At 47.4% G+C, this 16,473-nt stretch overlaps 1 protein-coding gene across 1 annotated transcript in view; it reads right to left on the reverse strand.

Moving 5' to 3' along the window:
- The window catches only part of Fbn3 (fibrillin 3), an 87,918-nt gene that overhangs the window by 40,940 nt on the left and 30,505 nt on the right, over window positions 1-16,473 (reverse strand). Inside the window, 5 exon segments of the mRNA XM_008824159.1 lie at window positions 420-503; window positions 8,461-8,502; window positions 11,776-11,844; window positions 12,681-12,842; window positions 15,507-15,517. Of these exon segments, the coding sequence (XP_008822381.1) occupies window positions 420-503; window positions 8,461-8,502; window positions 11,776-11,844; window positions 12,681-12,842; window positions 15,507-15,517 (368 nt within the window).

Genomic DNA, 16,473 nt, shown 5'->3' on the forward strand with positions numbered 1-16,473 from the left:
TTAAATTAAAAAAAGGAGTGTACTTAGCACAGTGATAACCCACAACCCTAGCCACTAGTTCACTGTTGGCCACTACCATAATGCTCAGTTGGGAACAATAGACAGGTGAAGCATGCTTGAAGTAAAGTGGGGACCAGTCCTTGTCTTTTCCTTCCCATGATTGTTAACTATGGGCCTTTGTCAGCTTTGGCCCAACAGAAGAACATCACGGTTTCTAATAAGCTATGTCATTTCCAAATGATTAGTAGGCAGAAGGACAGGGGCTGGACAGAGGGATGAGAGACGCAGTGGCAGAGCAGAGGGTGAATCAGTTCCTTATGATACAGCCTTCCCTCCCTGATCTTATGAAGCTTGGCAGGGCAGGATGATAGGGAGGGATGGAATGAGCCTGCTCCATCTTGGGGAGAGGCCACACTCACCCTCAAAGGTGTAGGTATCTTCTTTGAGGTGGTATCCCAGACGGTGCTCACACTGGAAGCTACCAAAGGTGTTGGTGCAGTCACCTCCTGTAGGGGCCTGAGGCAGAAGGCAAGAGGCAAAAAGGCCAGAAGAAGCAGCTGGGGTGTGACCAGACTAGCTTCAAAAGACCGTTGGTGGGCTCCCACCAACTCCTGTATCTCATCTCAACATCTGGACCTGCTATGAGGAAGAGAAACCACACCCTGTTGGGGGGAGGAGATTCCCGCTCTTGGTCCTGCCATATGGACAAAGGGAGATAGGAAATGAAAACTTAACTGATCAGGAAAACGGAAACCTAAAATGCTAATTAGGGCTTGTGGCTGTGACCAATCATGTCTTGGGGGAGAATGGGGGTGGAACATCCAATGCTCACAAATGTATATAAACACCTGCCTGCTGCTTAATAGATGAGATCCTGCAAGACAGACTCCCTGCCTCCTTGGTGGTGCCCCAGGAATGGAGGGTTGGGAGGGCAGCACACTCGCCTCTCCTCACCCCCCATCGTGCTGCTTGTGGGGAAAGGACCCCACAACTGGTGTCCCGTGTGAGGCACAGAAGAGATTTCAGCTGAGGCCAATCAGTCTTTCGGGGTGAGTGAAACCCTTAGTATGGGTAACGCAACTTCTAAGAAGCATGAACCAGCCCTGGAAGCATTGCATTATATGCTTAAGAGCCTAGGGCTAGATGTTTCAGACTCTGTAGCTAATCAGGTCTGGGAGACTGTGACTCTTTTGGCCCCTTGGGTCCCTGAAGCTAACCTGTTCTTGGTGGGGACCTGGGAGAGGGTGGAGGACTTGGCTAGGAAAAGGGTGCTGCATTTTGGAACTGAACCCCCTTTGGGATTCTACCCCACTATATTGGCCCTTAAGGGTTGCTTCAGGGGATCCGTCCCCTCTCGAGAAGGGGGGATGGGGGATGGAGGTGCCCTCCCTCCACATGAGGAAGAGAAAGACTGGGCTCAGTTTGACGAGGAGAGGAGACAGGTTGGGTCACAAGAAAATCAGTTGGAGGCTGCAACAGCTGACCTTCAGACCAAGCTGTCTCTAGAGGCAGAGGAGGGTGAGCAAAGAAGGCAAGCCCCCCAAAAGGAAGCTGGAGGGGCAGGAGGCATTGAATAGGTCTCTTGTTGCCAGCCGGATGACCATAAAACTCTCCAATGGGGCCCAGCCAGTCTCCAGCCAGCGAACCATGCTGCCTATGCAGAGCTCTCCCCGTCACCCTTGGTGCTGCAATTGCAGAGGTATGCGGAAAAGCTGGGGCCCTGCAGCCCTCCTGATCTCCGTGCCAAGCCTTCCCTGTTAATTTGGTCCCAGGACCAGGGAAGCTCAGGGATTGGTACCCCTGGGAGGCCAAGGATCTCAAGGAATTGAGGGCGGCTGTGGCACAGGATGGCCCTAACTCGCCCTGGGTCAGTACTCTACTGGAGGGCTTGGCTCACCAGCCCTGCGTACCCAGAGATTGGTATGACCTGACCAGAGCAGTTCTTTCAGGACTACTTTTTGTTAAATGGCAGGCACTATTTAAAGAGGAGTGCTGGATTACAGCAGAGCAAAACCAAACAGCCAATCCCCCAATCCCTTTTACATATGGGCAGCTGTTCGGCACCTCTGATGGCCACTTTACTGGGGAGCAGCAAGCGGCCCTCCCTCCCTTATACAGAGAGCAAGTAAAGGCCACAGGCTTGTCAGCATAGAGGAAGCTTAATGAGGGCCCGACGGAGGACCCTATAATAGGATTGAGACAAAAGCCCTCCAAGCTGCTTCCTGAATTCATAGATCGGGTGCAAAAGTCTCATATGAAAATTGGCTCCTGGGCCTCTGCGGGACGAATTTGTAAGAGTTACGGTATAGGACGGCATGAATCAGGATCACCGGGTGGCCTGCTCCAGGCTTAGAAATAACTCCATGAGTCAGTGGATTGTAGCCTCCCAGGACATAGGGACCCGATCTCATGAGATTCACACACTGACTAGCCCGCTACAGGCACAAACTGCTTCGCTGGTGGAAGCTATGACACAGGCCCTTGCTTCCACCCAGATGGCATAGCAAAGAGAAGGGGAAGGGGGGAAATGTTTTAACTGTGGGTAGAGAGGGCACTTTAAGCGAGGCTGCCCTGAGGAAAAGGGACAAACCCTAAAACAGGGGGACCAGATAGATGCCAGGCCAAAACACCCCTGCCCTTGCTGCAGAAAGGGATATCATTGGAGAAGGGACTGCAGATCTAAGTTTGTTGTAAATGGAAAGCCTTTAAACTAGTTCCGGGGTGGCCTCTAGCCCCGTTACCCAAAGGAGGACCTGAGATGAGAATAACTTGAACCAACTGCATAGTTCCCATCTACAAAGGTCTCAGGCCAAAGATGAGCATTTTCATAGGGGGAAAAAGATTTCACTGTCTCATTGATACTGGGGCAGATCGTACCATACTTAGAAAGGAGAAAATACCTGATGCATGGCCTCTAAAACCCAGCCCACAAGTTTTGGGTGTGGGTGGGCTTGCTAGAGCTGAGGAAGTGCAAGGACTGCTGGAATTGAGGGACGCAGATGGATCTAGAGGTGAGATCCAGCCTCTGGTGGTGCCCAGCTTGCAGTCCAATCTGCTTGGCCAGGACCTCCTAGGCCAAATGGTTGCTGTCTTGACCACAGATAATGGGCATTTTATGAAAACCTCTTAGCACAGGAAGAGTTCAACAGACACCCAAGAGGATTAGAGGAGATTAAAGAGCAAGAATTCTCCAACTTTCATAATTATTGGGGAGAACCCGATAACATTCCCTGGGTTCACCCCCAATTCTAAGGGCCACTGGCCCTCAGGTTCTGGCTATCCAGTGGTCCCTGGGGGAGCTGGTATGGGTGGAGCAGTGGCCACTATCTGAAACAAAGCTACAGGCCCTGAAAGAAATTGTGCAGAAACAATTACAACGGGGCCACATCCGGCCCTCTGTAAGTCCATGGAACACACCGGTTTTTGTTATTAAGAAGGCCTCTGGCAAATGGAGAATGCTACAAGATTTGTGTAAAATCAATGTTAGAATGACCCTAATGGGTACACCCCTAAGGGGGCTGCCTTGGATCCCTGCTATTTCCTCATATTTGTTTCTTATAGTTATAGATATTAAAGATTGTTTTTTCTCTATCCCTCTACAACCCCAGGATTGTGAAAAGTTTGCTTTCTCTGTACCTTCCGTTAACTTTAAAATGCCTGATGAAAGATATGAATGGACTGTTTTGCCCCAACGTATGGCCAGTAGTCCAGGATTCTGCCAAAACTATGTAAAGACCCTTTTGGAGCCTTCCCTCTTGCTCCCTCATGCCATTGTGTACATTTACATGGATGATATTATCCTGGGAGCCCAGAGCCCCCAACAATTAAGATAATTATATGAGGTTGCCCAAAAATGTCTACAGACAGGCGGGCTCCGCATATCTGCTGACAAGATACAAACTGTTGCTCCCTTTAAAATCCTGGGAACCATGCTTTCTTTGGAGGCAGTAAGCCCTTTAAAACCACAATTAGCTGTCAAGCCCACCATCACCCTGACAGAGTTACAAAAATTATTAAGAGAAATTAATTGGCTGAGAGCCTGGATAGCTGTTTCTACGGAGACCTTAACACCACTATTTCAATTGCTAATAGGAAAAAAGCCTTCAGAACTAATTCACTTGGCTCCTCAACACCTGCATGTCTTACAGGAAGTCCAGGATGCCCTGGACCAGGCCCAACTTGTCCGGTACACTCCTAGTAAAGATTTTGAATTATGGATACTCCCTGGTGAGATTTTGATGACGTCTGTCCTTATGCAGGATGTAAAGCCGCTTCAATGGGTACATGCCTCTCTAGGAGATGTGCCACGGGTTTATATACCCATGGATCAATTAGCTGACTTGATTGAAAAGGGGCGTGACTTGGCCCTAAGACATTATGGCCTAGACCCTCTTAAAATTGTTATCCCTTATCGGCTTAGGGATTTTGAATGGCTCTGCAGAAATAATAACCAGGTGGCCATAGCCTTGGAAGGGTTCCTGGGAAATTTGGACTATCATTACGGCCCTCATAAATGGATAACCTCCTTTTGTGCCCTCTCCTGGGACACCCCCTTGCTCTTTGTTAAGGAGCCATTAATGAAAGCCTGTAACGTTTTCACTGACGGGGGCAAGTTTGGAGCTGCACTGATAGTATACCTAGGGGCAGATGAGAAACCAAGAAGATATGTCCACATTTGTGATGGCTCAGCTCAATTCAAGGAACTCATGGCTATTGCTTTAGCATTAACAAAGGTAGATGAGCCCATGAACTTATTTTCTGACAGTCTGTATGTAGTTAACCTTCTTCCAGGACTATTATGTTCTCACATCCGACTGGATGATAACCCTATTACTCCCTTAATGATTCAGACTCGCACGCTGCTTAAAGAAAGAAAAGCCCCTATCTTCCTACAACATCTTAGGGGACACCAAGGATTGCCTGGGCTTCTATCCCAGGGCAATGCTGAGGCAGACAAAATGGCATCCACCCAAATTATGACAATGGGCTTAAATCAGGCTCAGGGATTACATGACCTCACACATGTAAATTGGTGGGGTCTCCATGAGAGATTCCCTCAGATTCCCATTAAGGATCTAAAGAAAATCATACAAACCTGTAAATCCTGTCAGCCCTTCCTACAGGTGCTGCCTCTACAACAACCAGGTGTAAACTCCAGGGGACTCAAACCTAATTCTTTATGGCAAACAGATGTCATGCATTATGCTTCTTTTGGAAAACTTAAATATGTTTTTGTATCTATTGATACATTTTCACATGCCTGCTGGGCCACTGCCTATGCAGGGGAAAAGTCTAAACATGCTCAATCTCACTTTCTCCAATGTTTTGCTACACTGGGACTTCCCCCCCAAATCAAAACTGATAATGGCCCATGTTTTGTGAGTAAGAGTTTGCAGGAGTTTTTCCTGCTTTGGAACATCCAACATAGTACAGGGATTCCTTACAATCCCCAAGGCCAAGCCATTATAAAATGCAACCACCAAAACCTTAAAATTCAATTACAAAAACAAAAAGGGGGAGTAACCCCTATCAGCAGTTGGGGCTGGCACTCTTCATGATCAATATTTTAAATTTGACCAAAGACCAACCCCTCTCGAAATTTCAATGGCACTGGGGACAATTGGACCCAAGACCCCAGGTTAAAGCCAGGTGGAAGGATGCATTAATGGGACAATGGCAGGGACCTGACCCACTCCTTACTATGGGCAGAGGATTTGGATGCGTCTTTCCCATTGATGAGCCTCAGCCCATCTGGGTGCCTGCAAGAAATCTAAAAATGTAGGGATAATCCTATCCCAAGGGTATCAAGCCTTTGAGGAAACTCCTTATGTCTTACAGAATGGAATATTTTGGATGGAAAGCTTTCATTGCTGTGCTTGTCGCTGCTGCCCTGGCCATCATCATCTTCCTTGTCACCATCGTTGTTCAAGATCTGATAGGTGAGCTACAGAAGGGACCATAGATGGCCGACAAGAGGGTGACAATCATGGTGCCCCTTTTCCTGCTGGCTATCAGCCAGATAAAGGCCGAGGACCTTTGGGCCTTGGTCCCTTCCCTGCCTATACTTTTACCCTTATCCCTTTCTTCCCCTGCCTACCCCGTCTTATATGCAACTAATTATACCCTTGGCCTTCCCACCATGGAACCTGTCCTGTCATGGGAACCAATCATCGGGTCATGGCCCCTAGGGGATTCCCTATGCTTTACTACCAGTAATGCATCATCATGCATTGGGCTGTTCAACCTGACAATTCAAGATTATGTTGGTAATGAGACCTTGGGCTCTCTGCCTACCCTCCAAGGCCTTTCCCCTACCTTTAACAAAAGCGATGAGGCTTCAGTCCTTGCCGCGATGGGGGCCCAGGGAGGGGGGGCGCCTCTGTCTCCACTCTGCCCAACAGTAATGAGACCGCCTCTCCCCAGTTGCCCATGCACACGTTCCTTCATGCCTTTTCTCCTCGCCCTTCCCATATCATGGCAAAACTGTCACCCTCGGCCCAATCATGCCACTTCTCCTTTCTGCTGCTTTAATTGCTCCCCTCCTAACCATCCCCTGGTGTCCTGGAGACAACTGGTAGAAGTCAAGCCTTGTGGCCTGCAGGTCACCTCTTCCCATGGCAACTATCTTAGGCCACTGGGATCTCTGTGGCCCTACCGCTTGTATGGACATGAGACCTTTGCTCGCTAACCAGGGCCTTGTGCTTCAAAATGGTACTTATCAAAATAATAATTGTAATAATAAAAATTCCTTCAGTCCACAGGTCAGCTCCTCCCTCCACTGGCCCCCTACACCCATAGGTGTGAAACCTCCTTTTTCCCTATTATTGGCCAATGTTACTGCAGACCCACAAACCTTGCTTAATTGTTCTGAGACCAACACCACCTGTGTCCTGGCGGCTTGCTGGAACTATCCTGCACACATTGTCCTCTTCATGCATGAGCCTGGGGCCCTTTGGGTTCCAGTTACCAATGCAATGCATTTCCATGCTGTAACTCTGATAGAGCGGACTGCCATGGTGCAGGCCCCTTGGGCAAAATGAGATTTTGGAGTCACAGCTGCAATTATCACTGCTATCATCCTACATTGGGGAGGGCTGCCACAGCTGCGATGGCCTTGACTCAAACCACCACCACAGTGGAGATGCTAAATACATTGGTCTCTAAGACCGCTTCCTCCCTTCACATGCAATCTCTCCTTAATCAACACTTTCATTAAGTGATTATGACTTTACAACAGCAAATTGACCTCCTAAGTGAAGAGCTGGCACTTACCAAGGACATGGCACTGCTAGCCTGTGACCCCCGGTATAAGTCACTCTGCCTTATCCCCTATAGGGTCCAAAACCTCTGAGTCATGTCTACAGCACTCTAAATATATTCATGGTCACTGGAATCAACAGTTCCTTAATTATTCCATATTGCTGACCAATCAAATTATTGCCTTAAATTATAACAGGGCCCTGGTTCTCTTGATGGACTCCTCCTTCTTCAGCAAGGTATGGGAGCACATTAAGGGGTTCCTGGACCCATCTTGGTTACTTGCCTACAGAGCCATGTTTCTAATGCTTGTACTAGATTTTGTTCTCCTCAGATGTCTCTGCTCAGTCATCAAGAAACAATGACAGATGAAGAAAATCTTGGTCCAGCTTGCCCTGGCCACTCAGTCACCCTCAGGCCCCTACCCTGGACAAGTCCAGGCCTGGGTGCTGGAACTGGCCTGAGAGCTCAGGCTGTTTTGCACCCTTAAAAGAGAAATAGACCCCTATTAATTATACGTGACTATTTCCAATGAGAGGCAACACCCTCCCAGACTGAGGGCAATCATGGATACCCAAGGATGGGCAACTTCGGACCCTGAGGGGAGGTGACCTAAGACAGGGGAGTCACAATAAGAGGGGATGGGGGTGGTAACCCCCATCCCTAGGGCTATCTCTAAGAAGCCACGAGCCAATAATAAAATAAAACTGGGGGAGATATAGGGTCCTGAGGCAGAAGGCAGGAGGCAAAAAGGCCAGAAGAAGCAGCTGGAGTGCGACCAGACTAGCTTCAAAAGACTGTTGGTGGGCTCCCACCAACTCCTGTATCTCATCTCAACATCTGGACCTGGTATGAGGAAGAGAAACCACACCCTGTTGAGGGGAGGAGATTCCCACTCTTGGCCCCGCCATGTGGACAAAGGGAGATAGGAAATGAAAACTTAACTGATCAGGGAAACAGAAACCTAAAATGCTAATTAGGGCTTGTGGCTGTGACCAATCATGTCTTGGGGGAGAATGGGGGTGGAACATCCAATGCTCACAAATGTATATAAACGCCTGCCTGCTGCTTAATAAACAAGATCCTGCAAGACAGACTCCCTTCCTCCTTGGTGGTGCCCTCGGGAATGGAGGGTTGGGACAGCAGCACACTTGCCTCTCCTCACCCCCTATCATGCTGCTTGTGGGGAAAGGACCCCGCAACCTCCCTGGCACAGCCCAGGAAGCTCCTGGCATTCATCAGTGTCTGTCAAGAAGTGAAGAATATGAGAAAGAGAGCTAAATTCCAGGAGAGGACCTGGGGGAAACCCATAGGCTGCTCTGGGCTCTTGATATGACTGTTGGATATTTGGAGAGTTCATCTCAAAGACTGGAACCCATACTCTTGGGTCAGTGCTGGTATGAGGCCAATACTTTCTTTCCATCTTAAATTCATCCTCTCATTCATGATCGCTCCCTCAGTTGGAATATCTTCTCTACCCTTATCACTTACCCAGGATAGAACTGATGGGTGGATGAATGGCTGGATGTGAAAAGTAGTGGATGGCAACTAGGTCAATGGATGAGAAGATGGGTGCGAGGTGGGTGGAAAGGCAAAGAGTTGGTTAGATGGGGGTGGATGGTGGACAGAGAATGGGTGGATGATATGGGTGAATGGACAATAGATAGATGGATGAATTGGTGGATGAGTGAACATCTGGATTGATGGATAATGGGTGGATTATATGGATGGATGGGGTTTGGAGAGGTAACTCAGCAGTTACAAGCCCTAGCTTTTCTTGCAGAGAACCCAGGTTTGGTCTCCAGTCCCCACATGGCAGCTAACAATCACCTATAACTCTAGTTCCAAGGGATCCAATGCCCTCTTCTGACTTCTGAGGACATTATATGCATCAGTACACTTACATACATTAAGGAAAAACACTCATACACATAAAATAAAAATATATCGTTTTTTTTAATTTGGAAAAAGAAATGGGTGAATGGATTGATAGATGATGAATGGATAGATGGACTGGTGGATGGGATATAGATGGGTGGGTAGATTACTAGATGGGGGATGGATGAATAGATGGAAAAACAGATGGGTAGGTGGGGAATCCATGGTTTGCTGAACACTTGGCTAGAAGGAAGAGAGGATGGATGGGTGGGTAAAGGATAGATAGGTGGATGGGTAGATGGGATGAATGGATGGAAGGACAGTGTCCTAGTCTGTTTCTCCATTGCTATGACAAAACACTCTGACCAATATTAACTTGAGGCAGGGGGAGGGTTTATTTAGCTTACATATCCCAGGTCACGGTTCATCCAGGAGCCCAAGGTAGGAACTCAGGGCAGGAACCTGGAGGCAGGAGATGGAGCACAGGCCATAGAGGAATGCTGCTTACTGGCTTGCTCCCCTGGCCCCTGCTCAGCCTTCTTTCTTATGCAACACAGGCCCACCTTCCCAGGGGTGGCACCACCCACAGTGGGCTGGGCCCTCCCACATCACTCATCAAGAAGATGCCCTTCAGACATGGCCACAGGCCAGTCCAGTAGAGGAAATTCCACAATTGAGGCTCCCTCAACCCAGGTCTGTCAAGTTGACACTAAAGCTATCCAGCACAATTGACCCCTTGTCAACTTGACACACAAACATCACTATTAAACCATAACTTTCCAATTTCTGTCCCCAAGATATGATGTTAACATCACAACATAAGACAGTACAACCTTAAAAACACCACAGTCCTTAAAAAATCCAAACACTTAAAAGTCCATAGTCTCTTTTAAAAGTCTCTTAACTGTGGGTGGGCTTCTGTAAAATCCAAAACAAGTACTGTCTTATTTCAAAGGGAAGAATAGGGCACACCTAAGCAAAACCAAAGTCCAGCAAAGTAGCTCAAGGCTGGACATCTGGGATTCATTCACAATATTCTGGGTTCCAAAGGGTTCAGGCAGCTCCACTTCTCTGACTCTGCTGTCCACGGCACACACAGCTCATCTCGCATACCCAGGCCAGCTCCATTCCACACCTACTGCTGTCATTGTTGGTTGTCCCATGGTCCTGGCATCTCCAAAAAGCTGGGGTCTCCACTGAAACTGAGGCTACACCTTCACTAGTGGCCTCTTCTTGCTTTTTGGGGTGCAAAGGCCTCAGATTCCCTCCATGACCCCTTCAATCCTGGGGTCTTTGCTGCAACTGAAGCTGCACTTTCACCTATGGCCTTTCCTGGCCTCTCAGAGTGCCAAGCCTCAGCTGCTTTCTGTGTCTCTTTCATGCTTTCAACACCAGAACCATGCAGGAGACTCTTACACATTACCAAGTCCTGCTTCCAGCTTGAAATAGAGGTGCGAGTCCCCTCTGTGTGCTGACCCTGAGGAAATACCTCCCAAAAGACTCCACCATAGTGATCCTCTTGTTACTTACAGCTGATTTTTCAGCCCCAGCTAACCAGCATCAATTGTCCCAGTAAAGCAAAAGTTTTCAGGTTCTGATCTCTTCTTAATCACTGCTGATTCTTCAGCCCCAGCTGACCGTAACCCACAGATTCTCAATTCAAAATATCATAGGAACAGCCCTGATAGTCTCTGCTTCCTTTTGAAGCTTCACAAGCCAGGCCTCCATCATCTACAACTCTTTCAGCATAACTGTTCCAAGCTCCACACCAACAAACTCTGAGCATGCAATGGCTTTTCCAGCCCAAAGTTTCAAACACTTCCACAGTCCTCCCAAAAACACCAAGGTCAGGTCTGTCACAGCAATATCCCACTCTCTGGTACCAATTTCTGTCCTAGTCTGTTTCTCCATTGCTGTGACAAAACACTCCGACCAATATCAACTTGAGGTGGGGGGGTTATTTAGCTTACATATCCCAGGTCACAGTTCATCCAGGAGCCTAAGGCAGGAACTCAGGGCAGGAACCTGGAGGCAGGAGCTGGAGCACAGGCAATGGAGGAACGCTGCTTACTGACTTGCTCCCCTGGCCCCTGCTCAGCCTGCTTTCTTATGCAACACAGGCCCACCTGCCCAGGGGTGGCACCACCCACAGTGGGCTGGACCCTCCCACATCACTCATAAAGAAGATTCCCCTCAGACATGGCCACAGGCCAGTCCCATAGAGGAAATTCCCCAATTGAGGCTCCCTCAACCCAGGTGTGTTAAGTTGACACTAAAGCTATCCAGCACAGACAGATAGAAGGGTAGGTGGTTAGATGCAAGGGTGAATGGAAGGATGGATGGTAGATGGAAGGAAGGATGGATGGTAGATGGAAGGAAGGATGAGTTGATGGATAGATTGAGGGTGGATATAAGGATGGGTCGATGGATGGATCGAGGGTCGATGGATAGATGGAAAACTCAATTAAGAGACCAACAACTAAAAGAATAGACTATTTCATATGTAACTTGGTTTTGTAGTCAAGCCCCCAAGTGGGGATGTATATTCCCCCAGGCTGCCTACCTGGGCATTTTGGTGATGTAAGGATTAGAGACACAACCATTAGTGCATGGGTGACTGGACAGCCTGCTAGGACTTACCTTCTGGAATCACAGTGATGAGATTGGGCCAGAAACCCCTGCCACCTGGGCACAGAGTACTGTACTTGGCTGTAATGAAAATAGGCTTGGGTGAAGGGTTGTGAAGAGGAGCACTTGGATAAAACCTACAAGAAACTGGGGAAGAAGACCCCCAAGAAGGATTCAAGCATGGGTGCCCATCTTTGCTGTACCAACTACGTTAGTTTATAACCTCCACCTTTTGGGGTGAAGTGACCTCAGCCAGTCTTGGGGCTACTTGGTGTTTAGTATGTGTTTATGTTGGGATGTGTGTGCATGTGTGTGTGCATGCGTGCATGCGTGCGCGTGCATGTGTGTGTGTGTAAATTTGTATTTCTATTCAATGTGTGGGCAAATGTAACATGAGGGAGTGACTTTGCATATGCTGTTCCTACTATTCTGCACACCTATTCTCCCTTACTATTCTAGGAACGTTACTGGTCCTTCCAAACCAGCCTCAAGCCTCCTGCTGTGGGAAGCCTTGTGTTACTCCTTTCCTCTTTGGTTTTCTCCTGTGACATTGCAAAGCCTCACATAGACTCTTAGGTCTAAGACTGTGGGTTCACAGGTCTAGTGTCCAGTCCTGTGGCTTGTGTGTCTCTACATCCCCAGATCCTATCATGAGGCATAGAGGAACTACCAGTATTTGTTAACTGACTGAATGATAGTCTGAATACAAACACACAGAGAATTTGCAGAAAGTAACCTTAGCAAGAGGCCTGGCCTATGAACTGGCAAGGGCATGCTTTGTGATTCAGAATGAGCCTTTTCCTCTTCCTGGTTCTAGTTCCCTGTCCCCTCAAAAACCTTCTGTGAGCAGAGATGGCCCCTAGGCTCCTGGGTCTCTGACTCAGGCCACAGTACTAGGGAGTCTTGCAGGGACTTACTAGTGCTGTCCATTGGACATGGCTCACAGGGGGTGCCCCAGGCCCGGCCCAGGGAAAAACAGCAGGAGGCTCTGGTGACACCAACTCCAACCTCTGCACTGCAGGAAATGCCACCGTCACCTCGGTCATGTGTGTCCAAGAAATAGTTCCCAGCTCTGGTGTCTGGACAGGCAGAAAAGGGTGGTTATCAAGTAGAGGAAAAACTGTAGTGTGTGCGTGTGTATGAGTATGTGCACGTCAGTGTCTGTAATTGTGTCTATGTGTTACTAGGTTTCTATGTATGTTACAGTTGTCTCTGTTGTAACTATGTGTGTCTGCATATATGTGTGTTTCTGTGCAACTATATATGTGTGTGTAACCTGTCACTGTTACTGTGTATCACTGTGTAACTGCCTGTGTCTATGTGTTCCTATATCTCTGTTACAAATGTCTGTGTATAACTGAGTGTCTGTGACTAAATGTGTCTTTCTCTATATAACCCCATATATATGAGTAAGTTGTCCCTGACTTATTGTATATCTCTGTGTAACTGTGTGTAACTACATTTCTGTGTATCACTGTGTGTAACTATATATGTGTGTGTAACTTGTCTCTGTTACTGTACATCTCTGTGTACCAGCCTTATGTCTGCATAGAGGAACAGTCAGTCCCTGGGTCCAAGCTTGTCACTTTCCTGAAGACTTTCCCATCCCAACAAAGATGGATGGAAAGAGAAAAGATATGGCTTCCTCATGCTGAGGCTGATGCTACCGTACTTCCTGGATACTTACTGTATCCTGAATACTGTTTTAAGCAACTCCATGCATCGAAGCCTTAAAGTAATGCCAAAAGGGCTGGGGCTGTAGCTTAGTGGTAGAGTCCCTGCCTAGGATTCCCCAGTGAAGGGACAGGAGTGTCCTTGGCAAATTCTCTACCACTACGCCACTTCCCACCTCTAACCTAGTTCTCCGTTGCATCAAGAGACAACATGAAGTGACTGACTTATGCCACAGTTGTGTGGATCATGTTGTATAATGCTGACGCAGCAGTAAAATCAGTTCATTTCTCAAAAGGCATTCCTTGTGTTGAGCAATGCATGATTGTATTTCCCTAAGGGGAATGCCTTTTGAGAAATGAACTGATTTTGTATATATGTTTGTTGGATATAACCCTTGGTCATGATGACATGTCAATTGAGTATAATAGTCAATGGTTCTGGTTTCAGGATGATGATGATGGTGAAGCTGTGAATTCAGGGACATGGGCTTTGCTCATTTTTTTTTAGTGTATATATTTGTGTACTGTATATGCATGTGTGTGCCTGGGTGTAGGTGTGGGTATGGGTGTGCATGTGGAAACCAAAATTGTCATGTCTTTCACTATCCACTTTATTTGTTGAGGCAAGGACAGTCTCTCAGTTGAGACCAGAGCTTGCCAATCAGCTACTGTAGCCAGCCAGCTCGCCCTGGAGGTCCCCGATCTCTGTCTCCTTAGTGCTGGGATTACCAGTATCTTCCACTTTTACTTAGGTTCTGGGGATCCAAATTCATGCAAGTGCAGTAAGTGCTTTATCCACTGAGTCATCTTCCTAGCTCAATTTTGCTCTGAACCTAAAACTGCCATAGTCTTGGTCACAGTATGTTTGTGGTGTGTAAGTTTGTGTGTATGTGTGTGTGCATGTGTGTGCACATGAATGTGATCATGCACATGCTTGAGTGTGTATGTGGAGGCTAGAGGTCAATGTTGTGAATTTTTCTCAATCACTATTCATCTTAATTTTTTTTTTTTTGGTCTTTTTGAGACAGGGTTTCCCTGTAGCCCCAGCTGTCCTGGAACTCACTATGTAGACCAGGCTGGCCTTGAACTCACAGAGATCCACCTTGCCTCTGCCTCCTGAGTGCTGGGATCAAAGGCATACACCACCATGCCCAGCCATCTTAATTTAAAAAATTAATTTTATTTTATGTGTCTGAGTGCTTTGTCCATTTGTACGTACACCCGTGTCCACAGAAACCAGAAGAGGGCATTAAATCCCCTGGGACTAGTGTTACAAACAGTTGTTGGTCACCATGTGGGTGCTGAGAGCTGAACCCAGGTCCTCTGTAAGAGCAGCAAGTACTCTTAACTGCTGAGCCATCTCTCCAGTCCCTCCAAATTATTATTATTTTTTTTTGAGACAGGGTCTTTCACTGAATCTGGAGGTTACACATTCAGTTAGACTGGCCATTGAGTCCCTGAAATCCACCTGTCTCTGCCTCCTCAGTGCTGGGGTTACAGATGCATACTACTACACCTGGTTTTTTTTATGTGGGTGTTAGGAATCCAAATTTAGGTCCTCATGTTTGCGTGGCAAGCACTTTATCCACTGAGACATCTCTGCAACACACAGTCTACTTTTTCCAACAAGACAAAACAAAACAAAACAATAAACTGAGGGTTTCCAGACCCTCCCACCTACACTTAGAGATGTCCAACCTTTTGACATTATGATACATACTGTCACCTACAAATGTTTTGGGCCACCTTCATAGCTATCGTGAGACACACATAGCCTGCAGGTGGTCAGTTGGCCACATATGAAAAGGTTGGTTCCCAGCTGGTGACTACTGACCACTGACACCAATCATGGGTGTGAAGGAATACCACTGGCAATCAAGCCTCAAAGGCTTGGGATGCTTTCAATATCCTACAATGCACGGACAGTGCTCCAAGCACAATCGAAGGTGATCAACAATCTTGAGGTCATAAAACTCTCATATAGGGAAACAAAATGGTTTTGGAGTGTCTGATGCTGTGGATGTACTTTTTGAGGTGAGTTTGAGATTCAGTCCTAGAAATGCTTTGTACTCAGACCCACCCTGTGGGAGAGGGAGAATAACCATGTGTAGGATTGGGACTGGGGAGATGGTTCATTCGATAAGTGCCTCAGAAACATGAGGACCTGAGTTTGAACCCCAGAACCTGTGTAAAAAACTGGGCATGGTGGTATTTATTTTTTAAAATGTTTTCTTTATTCTTTTTACTTTTTTTGTGTATGAGTGTATTGTCTGCATGTATATAAGTGCCCACAGAGGTCAGAAGAGGGTGTCGGACTCCCTGGAACTGCAGTTACAGACTGTTGTTAACTACCATGTGGGTGCTGGGACTCGAACCCGGGTCTTCTGCAAGAATAACCAGTGCTTTTAACTGCTGAGCCATCTCTGCAGCACTGGTGGTGCATATTTGTAATCCCAGCATTGGGGAGGTGGAAACAGGAGGATCCCTAGGACTTGCTGGCCAGACATGTTCTAGGCCAGTGAGAGACCCTGTCTCAAAAAACAAGGTGTGGGGGAGAAGCATTGAGATGGATAAGCGGGTAAAGGCACTTGTAGCCTGAGCATGTAAATATGACAATCTGAGTTTGATCCCCAGAACACATGTAGAGTGGGAGAAGAGGAACAAGAGGAACACACACACACACACACACACACACACACACACACACACACACAAACGAAAGAAAGAAAAAAAGCCAAGCATTGTGTTGAGAATAAATGACTGGTGAATGCCCAAACATGAAAGGAATATCTGTGTTACTCCCTCAAAGGCTCAGAAAACATCACAGAAGAGGGGGGATGGAAAGAGTGTAAGCCCTGGAGGAAGTGGGGTTAGTGGTGTGGAACACTGACTTCCTTAAATTTACAGAAACCTGCAAAGATCTAACCAAAAGTGGCCCGTCAACACCCTATCATGGAAGGGGGAGGGGCTCACGAGGCCCTATGCTTCATGAGGATTTACACCTTTAATGGTTGCTGGGAGAGGGAGAGATTTTTTC

The sequence above is a fragment of the Nannospalax galili genome, unplaced genomic scaffold (assembly GCF_000622305.1).
Source record: "Nannospalax galili isolate Female #2095 unplaced genomic scaffold, S.galili_v1.0 scaffold1009, whole genome shotgun sequence".
NCBI lineage: Eukaryota > Metazoa > Chordata > Mammalia > Rodentia > Spalacidae > Nannospalax > Nannospalax galili.